Source organism: Sus scrofa, chromosome 2, assembly GCF_000003025.6.
Source record: "Sus scrofa isolate TJ Tabasco breed Duroc chromosome 2, Sscrofa11.1, whole genome shotgun sequence".
NCBI classification, from domain to species: domain Eukaryota; kingdom Metazoa; phylum Chordata; class Mammalia; order Artiodactyla; family Suidae; genus Sus; species Sus scrofa.
Window position 1 is genome coordinate 5,194,004 of NC_010444.4, and position 14,619 is coordinate 5,208,622.

Genomic DNA, 14,619 nt, shown 5'->3' on the forward strand with positions numbered 1-14,619 from the left:
CAAGCCTGCTGCTGAGGGTGTCTTTATTTCCATCTCTGTCTCCAATGCCGGCCCACCCCCGGGGCTCCAGGCCCCAAGCTCAGCAGCAGAGTGTTTATAAATAAATAAGTTATAAAAGTGGGTGGGGAGCCCTCCCCCGGGGCCGGGGACTCAGTGCTCCGTGAGCGAGAGCTGCAGGATGCGCTGTAAGTCTTCCTCCTCCTGCTGCCCCCGCCGCTCCCGCTCCTCCTGCTCCCGCGAAGACAGCTCCAGGGCCAGGCGGAGCTGCTCCTCAAAGCTTGGGGGGGCCAGGGCCGGGGGTGTCCTGTGAGGGGATCCCGGACCCCCAGTCTCGGTGGACATCCTCAGGCTTTCCTGGAGGGCCCTTCCAGGCACGAGAGGGGAGAGCAGGTCGGTGAGCACTAAGGCTGGGGGCGCCAAGGGCGGGGACAAGGCTACGGAGGCTGAGGATAAGGACGGCGCCGGGACAGGAAGACCCTGTCTTTCCGTCCCTCAGGCCACCTTCGCTGGTGGGTAGCGACGATGGAGGGTGGCCTTGAAGGGGGCCTGGAGTCCTGGGACTAGCACCCGCCTGCCACCTACCCCGACCAGCCAAGAACCCCCCGGCTGGCAGGGTCCTTGAGGCGGGGCAGGGCTGAGACGTGGACCTGGTTGGTCCTAGGGCCTCACCGCTCCAGCTGAAGCTGCTCCTCAAAAGCCGTGCCCTGGGGAAGGTGGGTGCCAGGCCGGGTGTTGGACAGGGCTTCCCAGACAGTCACCTGCAGCAGCCAGAGCCCAGAGCTGTCACCTCTGCCACCCCTGCCCTTGCCCAGGGCCTGGGCCCGGCCCGCACCCCACCTGCTCCGCCTCCGTGCCCGCCTCCAGCAGGCTCTGCTGGATGGCAAACTGTAGCAGATCGTCGTCCTCGTCACGAAGAGGCTCGCTGCGCTCCGTGCCCAGCACGCTGTACCCCTCGGGCACCTCAAACACGGCGGGGTCCACCTCACAGGGGAAGGGGCTCCCTGGGTGCGGCAGGGGGGTCGTGCTTAGCCCCCGGCACACGGGGACCGGCGAGCTGCACAGCCCGGCGCCCGCCCGCAGCGGTACCTGAAGCTGCGACGGCAGAGCCGGGCGCCGGCGCCCACACCGAGCTTAGGGGCTCGTCACAGCCACACAGGTTGCCGAAGGTGATGCGGGCGTTGAGCACGTGGAAGAGGGGGATCTCTGGGAGGAGACGACCAGCCTGAGCCAGCCCCGCAGCCCGGGCCGCCTGGGGCCCTCGGGCCGCCCAGGCCCACCCGCTCACCAATCTTGACCGGGAAGCCGGGGGGCAGGCGCAGGGTGATGAAGTCGCGCAGCTTGGCAAAGTGAGCGTTGCTGATGGCCATCAGGTCGATGATGGGCGTCACCTGGTCACCCAGGGAGAGCGGGTGCTCCTCACTCAGCCACAGTGTCGCCTTGAACCTGCCCAGCCGACCGCAGGACGTGGGTCAAGGAACCTCTGGCGGCCGCTCTGCTCAGGCCCACCCACTCGGGGCCCGTGCCTGTCCTGTGCTCGCCGCCCGGCCCGGGGTGCCCTCTGCTGGCCTCAGCTGCCCCTGCCTCCCTCCCCCAGGAGCTGCCTCCAGACCCTGGGCTCAGGCGGGGCCTCGGGTGGTTCGTCCAGCTCAGCTCTTCTGGATGAGGAGGGCAGGGCCAAGCTCTCGGCTTAACTTGGCCGGCCTAAGCCTGCTCCTCGGCCCACAGCCGGCCGGGCTGGCACCTCCTCGCCATATGGTGGGTCCAGCAGAGCCCGGGTTCAGGACTGCTGGGCTGCCCTCTCAGCGCCACCCCTCCCCGCCCCCTGCCCCAGGGAGTCCACGTGAGGTTCCCAGGACGGCGCTGGGCCCACCGGGCTACTTGTCACGGCTCCTCAGAGCCGCGCAGCACCCTTGCGAACAGGCAGCCAAAGGCAACTGTTCTCATTTTACTGAGGAGACCAGACCCTCTGGGGGGAAGATGCGTCCTTGGGCCACAAAGCCAGGAGCCCCAGGCCCTCCGAGCCTTGAGCTGGGCTCTGAGGACCACGGCTAAGCCAGACCTGGCCCCTGCCCCCAGGGACCGAGGTCTAGACGGCAGCTGGCTGCGGGAGTGGGCCTCCCCCTCCAGGGGGCCCCGTGGGTGACAGGCGTCTGCAAGGGCTCGGGGGCAGCAGGCAGGGTCCCCGTCCCTGGGAGAAGCCCCCAGACCTCACCTCTGTACTTTGCTGGACATCTCAATGGGGCGGCCGATGTTCCTCGACTCCAGGCTGAAGTTGGGGTCAAAGTATTCATCGGGGGAAATGGCTGTGGGGTTTGTGGGGCTGGCTGCCTGCTGCACGGGAGCCTGGGGGGGCCCCGGGACCGGGCTCAGCGCTCCGGGGGCGCCTGCCTGGCCCCGCCCCGTGGCCCCTGGCCAGCCGGCCCCCAGCCCCCGCCCCCCAGCCCTGCTCACCCCATTGTGGGAGGAGTGCTGCTGGGCCATCCCAAGGAAGGACTGGAATGGCGTCTTCCCCCCTAAGGAGAAGGGGTGGGAGCCCATGAGGGGACTCGGGGCCGCTGCCCACAGCTGCCCACACCCGCCCTCCACCCTGGGAGCCTCCTGGGTGGTGGCAGGCGGAGCAGAAGGAATGAGGAAGCCCCCCGGCTTGTCCCAGGTCCTCCGGCCCTGACCCCAGACCAGGGCGACCCCACCACGGGGTGTGACCGGGCGGCGGGCAGGCGCACCTGGCTTTACCTTTGCTCCTCGACTTGTCCTGATCTGAGAGGTGCTCCGTGCGTGTGCGTGTCACCAGCTCCACATTGGTGGCACTGTACACCTGGGGAGCGGGGGGGACACGGGGAGCTGGGGGCTCAGAGCCTGCTCCCCACCCTCAGCCTCACCAGCAGAGGACCCACGTCCTCCTGTCCCCAGGGACGGATGAGCTCTCGCTCCCCGCAGTGGAGGTGGCGGGGTCTGAACCCCGAGGAGTCACTAATGAGGGGCCAATCCCCCTCGCTGCATCTCGGGAAGCTGGGCGGGGGGCCCGGGCTGCGGGAGATCCCTACATGCTCGGCGGGGGCTGGGCGCTCGGGCCCCGCTGAGTTCCCCTGGTCACACAGGGCTTCTGGAGCCCATGGGCTGCTCTGTCTCTCCCTCCACGTGGGGTGAATGTGGAGAAGAAGCAGGGTTCCTGGGCCTCGTCTCCTACCCCGGCCCCCACCACTAGCCTCTCCTGCCTTGGCCTCGTAGCCGCTAACGGTTTCCATCTTCTCAGACCGCCAGCCCCAGATACCACATTTGTTCCTGCAACAGACCAAACAGGAGCTCATGAAGACCCGCACCCCCAACTTTGGCCAAAGTCTTCCCTTCCAAAGACCCCCTGCGATTAGCCTTCCCACTGTGACACACACAGGGGCCTTGAAGAGGAGGCCTGGACAGCTGGTGACACCTGAACAGAGGCCCGAGGACTAGGAAGTGCTGGGAATCACTGCTCGATTGGGCTAGGCAAGGTCACGGTGTTGGGGCTGGGCTTAAAAACATCCTTATCTGGGAGTTCCCGTGTGGTGCGGTGGAAATGAATCTAGCTAGTATCCATGAGGATGTGGGTTTGATCCCTGGCCTTGCTCAGTGCGTCAGGGATCCAGCGGTGCCATGAGCAGTGGTGTAGGTTGCAGACGTGGCTTGGATCCCACGTTGCTGCGGCCGTGGCGTAGGCCAGCCGCTGTGGCTCCAATTCAACCCTAGCCTGGGAACGTCCACATGCCACGGGTGCAGCCCTAAAAAAAAAAATTCTTATCTGTTCGTCATATGCAGAAGCATTTACTGGTGAAATTCTATGACCTCTGGGATGTGCTTTAACATGGTCGGGGGAGAAAGACGAAAGACGGGAGGAGGACAGATTCGACAAGCGTGGCAGACTGTTGATAAGTGTTAACATTGGCTGATGAGTGCATTATCCCAGTCTCTCCTCTTTCAGATGTGGTTGACGCTTTCCATAAAAATTTTTAAAAACAGGAGTTCCCGTCGTGGCGCAGTGGTTAAAGAATCCGACTAGGAACCATGCGGTTGCGGGTTCGGACCCTGCCCTTGCTCAGTGGGTTAAGGATCCGGCATTTCTGTGAGCTGTGGTGTAGGTTGCAGACGTGGCTCGGATCCCGCGTTGCTGTGGCTCTGGCGTAGGCTGGTGGCTACAGCTCCGATTAGACCCCTAGCCTGAGAACCTCCATATGCCGCAGCAGCAGCAGCGGCCCAAGCAATAGCAAAAAAGACAAAACAAAAAAAACAAAAAAAACCCCACAAAATTTTAAAAATAAAAGTACGTCTGATTCAACGACAACAGATGGAGACTTCAGTACCCCACTTGCAATAATGGATAGAAAGAGCAGATAGACGATGAGCAAGGAAACAGGAGACCTGAACGACCCTATGAAGTAGGCTCGACGGCATCCTGAGAACACCCCACCCAGCACCACCGGGATACACCTTCTGCTCAAGCGCACGTGGAACATTCTTCAGGGCAGACCACGTGCTCAGCCATAAAAGAAACCTCAATGACACTGAAAGGACAGAAATCATACAATGGGATGAAACCAGAACCCGTAACAGAAAAAAGATTTGGGAAATCCACACATACGTGCAAAGTAAACCACGCTCTCCAAAGCAACCAACGGATCAAAGAACACATCGAAAGCAAGAGTGGAAAATACTTCGAGATGAACGGAAACGGAGATACAAGGGAAACTGATGGGACACAGCTAAAGCAGTGCTTAGAGGGAAATTTATAGCTGTAAAAAGCTATATTAAGAGAGAAGAAAGATCTTAAGTCAATAACCTAAGTGTCCATATTACTGGGAAAAGAGCAAACTAAACCTACAGCAAGCAGAAGAAAGGAAACAATAACTATTAGAGTGAAAGTTAATGAAGTGGAGAATTAGGAGAACAATAGAGAAAATCAATTCAACCAAAAGCCGGTTCTTTGAAAAGATCAATGGAATTGGCAAACCCTTAGCTACTGGCCAAGAAAAGAGAGAGAACTCAAATTACACAAATCAGAAACGAAAGAGGAGGCGTTCCCTTGTGGCACAGCAGGTTAAGGCTCTGGGTTGTCACTGCAGCGGCTTGGGCTGCTGCTGTAGTGCAGGTTTGATCCCTGGCCCAGGAGCTTCCAAATGCTGCAAGCATGGCACAGGCAGAACGAAAGAAAGAAAGAAAGAAAGAAAGAAAGAAAGAAAGAAAGAAAGAACGAAAGAAAGAACGAAAGAAAGAAAGAACGAAAGAAAGAACGAAAGAACGAAAGAAAGAAAGAACGAAAGAAAGAAAGAAAGAAAGAAAGAAAGAAAGAAAGAACGAAAGAAAGAAAGAACGAAAGAAAGAACGAAAGAACGAAAGAAAGAAAGAAAGAACGAAAGAAAGAACGAAAGAAAGAACGAAAGAAAGAAAGAAAGAAAGAAAAGAAAGAAAGAAAGAAAGAAAGAAAGAAAGAAAGAAAGGAAGAAAGAAAGAAAGAGGACGAAAGGAGGGAGGGAGCGGGAGGGAAAGAAAGGAAGAAACGCAAGAAGGAAAGAAGGAGGTGAGATGAAAGAGGAGGCACTACTGCTGACACTACAGAAATAAAAAGGATTATAAACAAAGGAATATGATGAGAAATTGTACACCGAGAAATTACATAATTTATATGGCATGAACAAATCCTAGAGAGAGGCATAAACCACCAAAACTCACTCAAGAAGAAATAGATAGGAGTTCCCGTCGTGGCGCAGTGGTTAACGAATCCAACTAGGAACCATGAGGTTGCGGGTTCGATCCCTGGCCCTGCTCAGTGGGTTAAGGATCCGGTGTTGCCGTGAGGGGTGGTGTGGGTCACAGATGCGGCTCGGATCCCCAGTTGCTGTGGCTGTGGTGTAGGCTGGCGGCTACAGCTCCGATTTGACCCCTAGCCTGGGAACCTCCTTATGCTGCAGGAGCGGCCCTAGAAATGGCAAAAAGACCAAAAAAAAAAAAAAAAGAAGAAGAAATAGATAATCCAACAGACTTGTAACAAGTAGAAAGTGAAGTAGTAAAAACGAAACCAAATCAATAAAAAACTAGCCACAGAGAAAAGCCCAGGCCTAGAGAGCTTCAGCAAAGAATCCCACCGTACTTTTAAAGAATTAGTACAAATCCTTCACCAACTCTTGTAAAAAAGAGACAAGGAGGTGATACCACCCAACCCAACGCTATGAGGCGCTGCCCAGATAGTAAAACCAGACAAAGGCATCACAAGAAAACTATAAACCAGTATCTCCCACGGATACGGACACAAAAGCCAGCCACATCTAGCAACACATGAAAAGAATTACACACTACAACAGGGTGAAATTTACCCTCAGGATACGCAATTGGTTCAATATCCGAAAAATTAATGGATAGCAACACATATCAATAGAATAAAAATAAAAGTCACATAATCATATTAGTAGACACAGAGCAAGTATTTGACAAAATCCAAACCCTTTCATGATAAAAACACTCAACAAGCTAGAAATAGAAGGGAACTTACTCAATCTGACAAAGGGCATCCACACCGAACGTCATACTTAATGAAGAAAGACGGAATGCCTTCCCCCTAAGGTCAGAAACCAGATAAAAATGCCTGCTCTAGGAGTTCCCGTGAAGGCTCAGCAGAACTGAACCTGACTAGCATCCCTGAGGATTCAGGTTTGATCCCTGGCCTCATTCAGTGGGTTAAGATTCTGGCGTTGCCATGAGCTGTGGTGTAGGTCGCAAACGTGGCTCGGATCCCGCATAGCTGTGGCTGTGGTGTCGGCCGGCAGCTGCAGCTCTGATTCGACCCCTAGCCTGGGAACTTCCACATGCCGCAGGTGTGGCCCTAAAAAGCAAAAAAAAAAAAAAAGTGTACTCTGAAAACTACAAAACACCACTGACAAAAATTAAAGATCTAAACAAATGGAAAAATATCCCATGTTCATGGCAGAAGATTTAACATTAATTTTTAATGTCCAATTAAATGGCAATACTCTCCAAACTGTCTGACAGATTCGGCACAGACACTATGAGAATCCCATCTGAATTCTTTGTAGAAATTGACAAGCTGAATCTGGAATTCATAGCAAATTGCAGGGACGCAATAGCAAAAACAATCCTGAGAAAGAAGAACAAAGTCAGAAGACTTACACTCTCCGATTTTAAAAACTTACGATAAAGCAACATGTAAGTAAGACCCTGTGATATCCAGGGAACCAAACCCACTCTCCTGGAACAGGCCATCATGGAAAATAATATCAAAAAAAGGAACACGCGTATATGACTGAGTCGCTTTGCTGTGCGGCGGAAACTGGCACAACCCTGTACGTCGACTACACTTTAATTTTAAAAAATCTTTAAAGAAGAACGTGACGGCCTTCCTGCTGTGGCGCAATGGGATCGGCGGCATCTTGGGAGCGCTGGGACGCAGGTTCGATCCCTGGCCTGGCACCGTGGGTTAAGGATCCGGTGTTGCTTAGGTCACGCCTGTGGCTTGGATCTGATCTCTGGCTGGGGAACTCCATATGCCATGGGGCAGCCACAACAGAAAAAAAGAGAAGAATATGAAAAAGAATGTATAACTGAATCACTTCGCTGTACAGTAGAAATTAACACATTGTTGTAAATCAACTATACTTCAATAAAACAAATTAAAAATAAAAAATACTTACTGAAAAAAAAAAAGATAAGGTGGTACTGACACAAAGGCAGTCCTATAGATCAATAGAATAGAATTGAGAGTCTAGAAATAAACCCATAGCTCTATGGTCAACTGATTTTCCACAAGGGTGCCAAGACCATAAATGGGAAATAAGAGTCTTTTTAACAAATGGGGGACTTCCCGTCATGGCTCAGTGGTTAACAAATCCGACTAGGAACCATGAGGTTGCAGGTTTGATCCCTAACCTTGCTCAGTGGGTCAAGGATCGGCGTTGCCGTCAGCTGTGGTGTAGGTTGCAGACACAGCTCAGATCCCTTGCTGCTGTGGCTCTGGCGTAGGCCAGTGACTACAGCTCCGATTAGACCCCTAGCCTGGGAACCTCCATATGCCGTGGGAGCAGCCCTAGAAAAGGCAAAAAGACAAAAAACAAACAAACAAACAAACAAACAAAAAAACAAATGGGGCTGGACAAGTGGAGAGTCACAAGAAAAAGAATGAAGGCGAACCTTACCTCCCAACATATGCAAATGCTAACTCAAAATGGATCAAAGAGCTAAATGTAAGAGCTAAAACTACAAAATTTTCAGAATAAAATATTGGGGAAAATCTTCATGACTCTGCTTTGTTTTTGTTTGTGGCCACGCCCAAAGCATGTGGAAGTTCCTGGGCCAGGGATCGAACCTGCACCACGGCATAGACCTGAGCCGCTGCAGTGACGATGCCGGACCCTTAACCCACTGTGTAGCAGGGAACTCCTTTATGACCTGGATTTGGCAAAGAATTGTTAGATATCACACTAAAAGCACAGGCAGGAGTTCCTCTCATGGCTCAGCAGTAACAAACCTGACTAGTACCCAGCAGGATGCGGATTTGGTCCCTGGCCTCACTCAGTGGCTTAAGGACCCGGCGTTGCTGTGGCCGTGGTGCAGGCCGGCAGCTACAGTTCCTATTGGACCTCTAGCCTGGAAACTTCCATATGCTATGAGTGTGGCCCTAAAAAAGACAAAAAAAAAAAGCTCAAGCAACAAAAGGAAAAATAGATAAGCTGGACTTTATGAAAAGTAAACATTTTTGCACTTCAAAGGATATCATCCCCAAAGTGAAAAGACAACCCATAGGATGGGAGAGCAAATATTTGCAAATCAAATAACTGATGAGGGATTTATATCTGGAATATATAAAGAACAACCGTACCTCAGTAATGAAACAATAACCCAGCTTCTAAAGTGGGCAAAGGATCTGAAGAGACACCACGCCCAAGAAGATACACAAATGGCTAAGACGCACGTGAAAAGATGCTTCACATCACTGGTCCCGGAGGAAACGTAAATCAAAACCGCAGTGAATTCCACTTCACACCCACGAGGGTGGGTACAACCCCGAAAGAAACAAATACGTGAGCAGTATGTGCTGGGGAGCAAATAGTCTGAGAATGTTTTGTTTTTGTCTCTTTAGGGCCGAACCTGTGGCTTATGGAAGTTTCCAGGCTAGGGGTCGAATGGGAGCTACAGCTGCCGGCCACACCCACAGCAATGCGGGATCCGAGCCGCATCTGTGACCTACACCACAGCTCACGGCAACTCCCAATCCTCAGCCCACTGAGCGAGGCCGGGGATCGAACCCTCGTCTTCATGGATATCCGTCGGGTTCGATATCAGGGAGCCAAGACGGGAACTCCAGGCAGTTCTTAAGACAACTAAATATCTGTGTTTAATTAGCACACGTTACCACGTGACCTGGCACTTCCACTCCTAGGTAAACACCCAAGAGAAAGGAAAACACGTCTACACAAAAACCTGTACGCTCACAGTTCGAGCGTCATTATTCGTAACAGTTAAAAAGCGGGAAACAATCCTTGTCTGTCCACGGAATGAATAAACGAAATGCGGGATACTCATACAATGGATTTGGCCATAAAAAGGAATGAAGCAGTTACATGCTACAACTTGGATGAACCTTGCAAACATGACGCTAAGCTAAAAGGCCAAGTCACAAAAGACCACATATTGCATGAGTCTATTCATGTGAAATTCCAGCACAGAGAAACCTACAGAGACAGAAAGTAGATTCACTAGGGGAGGGGATGAGGGGATGGGAGCTGACTGCTAAAGGGCTTCTTTTTGAGCTGATGAAAATGTTCTAAAATTGGCGAGTGGAGCTGGTTACATAGCTGTGAATATACTAACCCCCCACCCCCGAGCTGCACCCGTTAAACAGATGAACTGTGTGGTATATGAAGTTACATCTCAAGGAAGCTGTTTTTAGTTTTGTGTTGTTTGGGCCACGCCCATGGCATGTGGACGTTCCTGGGCCAGGGATCGAACCTGCGCCACAGCAGTGACCCCAGACATTGCAGTGACAACACCGGATCCTTAACCTGCTACGCCACAGAACTCCAAGAAAGTGTTTGTTATTAATTATTTCTAAAGGCTGTTATTGGAACTAGGGCATATGCTGTTAGAGAAGTAACACCCTGGCAGGAAGGACAGGCTCCCAGGCTGCCCGCAGAGGACTCTGGCCCCGACTCAGCCGCACCACCGAGAAGCCAACACTGGTGCAAAGAACCACAGCCCGAATCTTTGTGTTTATGGGAAAAGATGTGAACTCAGAAGTCAGAGAAACCGGGGACACCCTGACCTAGCCTCCTCCCCCGCAGACGGCCGCCAGTGTAGACAGGCGTGCGGGGGCAGGGAGTCTGGGAGTGACGCTGGGCCTACAGTGACCCCCGGCCCCCGCCAGAGCCTCAAGAGCATGGCCCCCGGTGGGTCCAGGCCCCAACTGACCTCTCGAAGGCCACATTGCGAGTGTCCAGGTGGGTGGAGACGATGGGAGAGGTGAGGCGACTGGCCACGTGCTCCTCGCTGGGCCGCATGGCAGCCAGCAGCGCTTCCGGCTCGTGCAGTGCCAGCCCCAGCGTCTCCGTGTGCACCACTTGTCGGTCATGGTCAACTTCCATCACCAAGGCTCCCACCTCTGCCAGCCGGTGGGGCATACGGTGGGGGGTGGGGTGGGGAGGACAGGTCAGTGCTGGGCCCAGACAGCGGCCTCGGGGCTACCACAGGGCCCTCGGTCCCCCACTGCGGAGGGGGTGTGGCTTCGGCCCCTCGGTCCCCGCCACCCCCACCTCCAGCTCCCCCTCTGGAGACACAGATAGGACAGCACTGCCCTCATGAGCCGTGGGAGAAGCCGGGGCCTTGGCCGGCTGGGTGCCCGCCGTGAGCTCACCCTGGCCCTTGAAGATGAAGCTCCTTCGGCCGCGCTGCCAGGTCATGTGCTCGAAGCCCAGGAGGCTGGTGTCCACCCGCAGGCTCTCACCCCGCTTCCACACGCGGTACACGTCACTCGGGCACATCTTGGACACGAGGGGCACTGCAGGGGGGCAGGGAGGTGACACCTGGGCTCTTTCCCAAAGTCCCCTCCCCCCCTTCTAGGACCCTGGGAGCCAAGAGGTCCCCACTCACCCCAGCTGGTGAATTCCCACTTCATCTCCACGTAGAAATCGGGGGCCTGAGATGGACCAGAGCACCGGTCAGGGCCCTGCCTGGAGCCGGGGGCCAGTGGGCCTGGGATGCTCCTTGTCCACAGGACCCCAGCCCTTCAGCAAGTCTTGCCTGAGGTGCTGCTGTGGTGCCCCACCCCAGCCAAACCCCACCCAGGAAAGGCTGGGCCAAGTGGGGCCTAAAAAGGTTGGCAAGTAATCAGGCTACAAGCACCTGCAGGCCGGGGGCCCTGGGGGAGCGTCTACCCCCTGGACCCCCGAGTGCTCATCTGAAAAGGGGGCACGATGACCCTCTCTGGGCCCGCCCCTGGGGTGGGGACCAGGAGGTGGTGTGCTCTCCCAATGGGCCCCCCCAACCGTGTGCTTTGAGAAGGATGCACAGGGGTCCAGGCCACATTCACTAAGTGGGGTGAAATCTTCCTTCCAGGAAATTAACCACGAGGCCCTGTTGAGATTTCTGACACTAGAGGACCCTCTATGCTGGCAAAGGCCTTCCTCCCAAAGGGCTCGCTCTCATCCTCGTGCGCCTGGAGGCCTCTTTCCAAGGGGACCCTGGGCCAGGGTCAAAAGAGAGGCACCTCACTGACAGCATTGAGAAAGCATGCGGCACCGACTGGGTGCCCTTCCAGGGCCAGGCCTGGCATGGGTGACCAGGGTTACCCCTCCATGACACCACCCCCGCTACCGGCCATAGCTCTCTGCCCTGCTGTACCTGGCGGAGTTTGTGGAGCAACTCGGGAATGCCAGCCAGCCTCTGTGTGGCCCTCTGATAGTCCCGATACTGGAGCACGAGCTGCACCATCTCGGGGTCCCCAGTGCTGACTGCTTCCTGTAGGACTGGGGGCACCAGGGTGCTGAGGGGACTCTCTAGGTGGCCCCCGGCCCAGGTGCCCACTCCCACACACCAACCTCCCCTGCCAGCCTCAGAGGAGCCCCTTTGCCCTCTGCAGTACCTGCCCAGCCCTGGCAGCTCTCTTTGCCCACGTTGGCATTGTGTCGGAGGAGGACTCTCACAGACTCCAGGTTCCCCAGGGACACCGCCAGCTCCAGGGGAGTGCGCCCCCGGGGGTCTTCCTGTTCAATGTCATGCTGGGGGAGATGGGACACTCAGCACAGGGCAAGTAAGGACAGGCCGAGCAAGAAGGCCACTGGGAAGAATAGGGTTGGGAGTCACTGCGGGAAATAAGGATCGCAGACAGGCGGTGGATACAGCAGAGGGTGGCCTGAGTGTCCTGGCAAGGCAAGAGCCACCCACCTCTCCTGCCCTCTACCAGGGATAGGGCTGGGGGCCCGGTGGGGGTGGGGCGCTGGGCAGGTGGAGGTGCAGCTGCCCATGTCAAGAGTTTGAACCGACCTGGGGACCAGGAATGGAGCTGGCTCAGGGGCGGTGCGGTGTGAAATCGGAGGCTGGATGCACGGTGAGGTGGGGAGACCAGCAGGGCAAGGCCCAGCCCTGGGAGCAGAGGCCAGAAGCCCAAGCGCGAGGGGCAGGTGACCTGGGCTTCTGGCCGGGGAGGAGGAGCCTGGCAGGCGGCCTCCAGGATGGAGACCACAGCTTTGGGTGGTGGACCAGGAGGGCGGCCCGGATGCCCGGCGGGCCTCACCTGGCGGCTGTGCAGCGCGGCCTCCAGTTCGCGGTGCCGGTTCGCCCAGACCAGCCGGTGCAGCGGGAAGGTGGGGCCCGGGCCAGCCATGCTGGGCCTCAGAGCCGCATCTCGGGCCCGCAGGCCGGCGGGAGCAGAGGGGGCGGCCCGGCCCCGCCTCGGCTTCGGGCCTGGCGCAGCCCCCTCGCTTCCAGTCCAAGTCGCGCCGGCGCTGCGCCCACCTCAGCCCCTGCGCCCCCGCGGCAGTGGCGGCCGCGGCGGTGCAGGCGGCGGGGAGGGCGGGCCCGGCGGGCGGGGCTGCGCCGGGGCGGGGCGGGGCGTCGGGGCGCGCCCCCGGGCTTTGTCGCCATGGAAACCGCAGGGGGTCCGCGCGCGCGGTGGGCGGGCGAGGGGCGCTGCCCAGGACCCCGGCAACTTAGCGCGTAAGGACCCGGGTCTCCGCCTGGGTCTCAGCCGGGAAGGGTCTGCAGAGGGCGTTCCGGAGGGCGGGGCCTGGGAGCAGCTCCGCCAGGCCCCTGCAGGGGGCGCCCTAGGTCTGGCGCAGACCCCTGTTTGCAGGTCCGGAAGGGGAAGGAGGGACCGGGTACCCGGCCGCTCGGCGAGGGGCGGTGCGGAAGTTCCCAGGACGTGCGCGGTTTGTGCGCGTGCGTGCGCAGCAGCCCGGGGCCCTGCTGCTCCGGGGTTACCTGCGTTTTCCTGGCAGCTCCCCTCCCATGCCCCGCTCTTCCTACCCCAGGCCCCGCGGGGTGCCGACCATGCCTGCGTGTGCGGGCAAGGCGGGAGGTGCCCTTAAATGCACACCACGGGCTGGACCCTGCCATGTGGTGTGAGGTAGGAGGGTTGAGCGGTGGGGCTGGGGGCGGCCCCCTAGGGCACCGGGTCGGGAATGGGAGTATGGGGAGCAGGGGAGGAGGCCTGGCTAGCTCTAGACCTGGTGGAAAGTTGTTCACCGTGAGTGGCTGTTTCACCCACCGCGTGCATCCCTTTTGCAGAGGCTGCACTTTGCGGCCAGTGTCAGGAGAGGAAGGAGAGTTTCGAAATCAGGGCCATCCCCTCCACCCACACCGGAACCAGGGCGCAGGCCTCATTTGGCTGAGCTGTGGTGTCCTTACCCTCGCCTTTAGCCTGGGTTCTGGTCCTGGTCTTGGATGGTGAGGCAGCGGCCAGGCTTGGCCAAGGCCGACCCTCTGGTCTCAGGCTCCCTGACCAGATAGTTCCATCAAGATGTTTGAGCTGAGCCTCTGGCTTGGGAGGCCCTAGTTGCCATTTTCACCCTGCCGTCTTATTGTGACCAGGTGGCTCTGGTGCCATCTGGGATCACTTTGCCACCCAGTGCCGTGGTGCCTTCAGATCACTGTAATGTCCTTCCGTCTAGGACAGCTCAAAAATGGGAATGGGCGTGGAAACTGATGGGCTCTGCGTCCTCAAAGGCTCTGGGTGGGGCTGGGGGATGAGAGCTGCGGGACCATTACCCCGTGCAGGTGTGAGAGGAGGTGAAGGAGAGGAGGTGAAGGGCCGCTGGGTCTGTCTAGGGAAGGGATCCAGAGAGGCCAGATGGGAAGAATGTGGCCCAGCAGGAATGGGTGGGACTTGGGGAGCAAGAGAAGTGGTTCCCAAGTCTTGCTCCCTGGTCTTGCTCTGTGGGTTAAGGTTCTGGTAGTGTTGTGGCTGTGGTGGAGGCTGGCAGCTGCAGCTCCAATTCGACGCCTAGCCAGGGAACTTCCATGTGCAGCAGGTGTGGCCCTAAAAAAGCAACAAAAGAAACAAAACAACAAAAGTAGAAGCTAGAGAGGGCTCCAGCCCGGCCTGACTTCAGCCTTCTGGACATACAAAGCCTTTTGAGCTGTCCTAGA

At 56.7% G+C, this 14,619-nt stretch overlaps 1 protein-coding gene across 7 annotated transcripts; it reads right to left on the reverse strand.

Moving 5' to 3' along the window:
• On the reverse strand, positions 7-13,054 carry ANKRD13D (ankyrin repeat domain 13D). 7 transcript variants are annotated; one of them, XM_013994042.2, is made up of 16 exons: positions 12,767-13,054; positions 12,116-12,251; positions 11,875-11,999; positions 11,125-11,170; positions 10,889-11,032; positions 10,447-10,636; positions 6,518-6,583; positions 3,216-3,282; positions 2,734-2,815; positions 2,452-2,513; positions 2,213-2,343; positions 1,286-1,443; positions 1,087-1,203; positions 838-1,001; positions 670-758; positions 7-364 (listed from the first exon to the last, which is right to left on the reverse strand). In XM_013994042.2, the coding sequence occupies exons 1-16, from the start codon at positions 12,854-12,856 to the stop codon at positions 151-153; spliced, it is 1,881 nt and encodes a 626-aa protein (XP_013849496.2). In that variant the 5' UTR covers positions 12,857-13,054; the 3' UTR covers positions 7-150. The 7 variants fall into 7 exon arrangements, with proteins under 7 accessions (XP_013849496.2, XP_013849495.2, XP_013849500.1 ...); XM_013994041.2 differs by having other exon boundaries at positions 3,207-3,282; XM_013994046.2 differs by lacking the exon at positions 12,767-13,054 and adding an exon at positions 12,517-12,760 and having other exon boundaries at positions 3,207-3,282.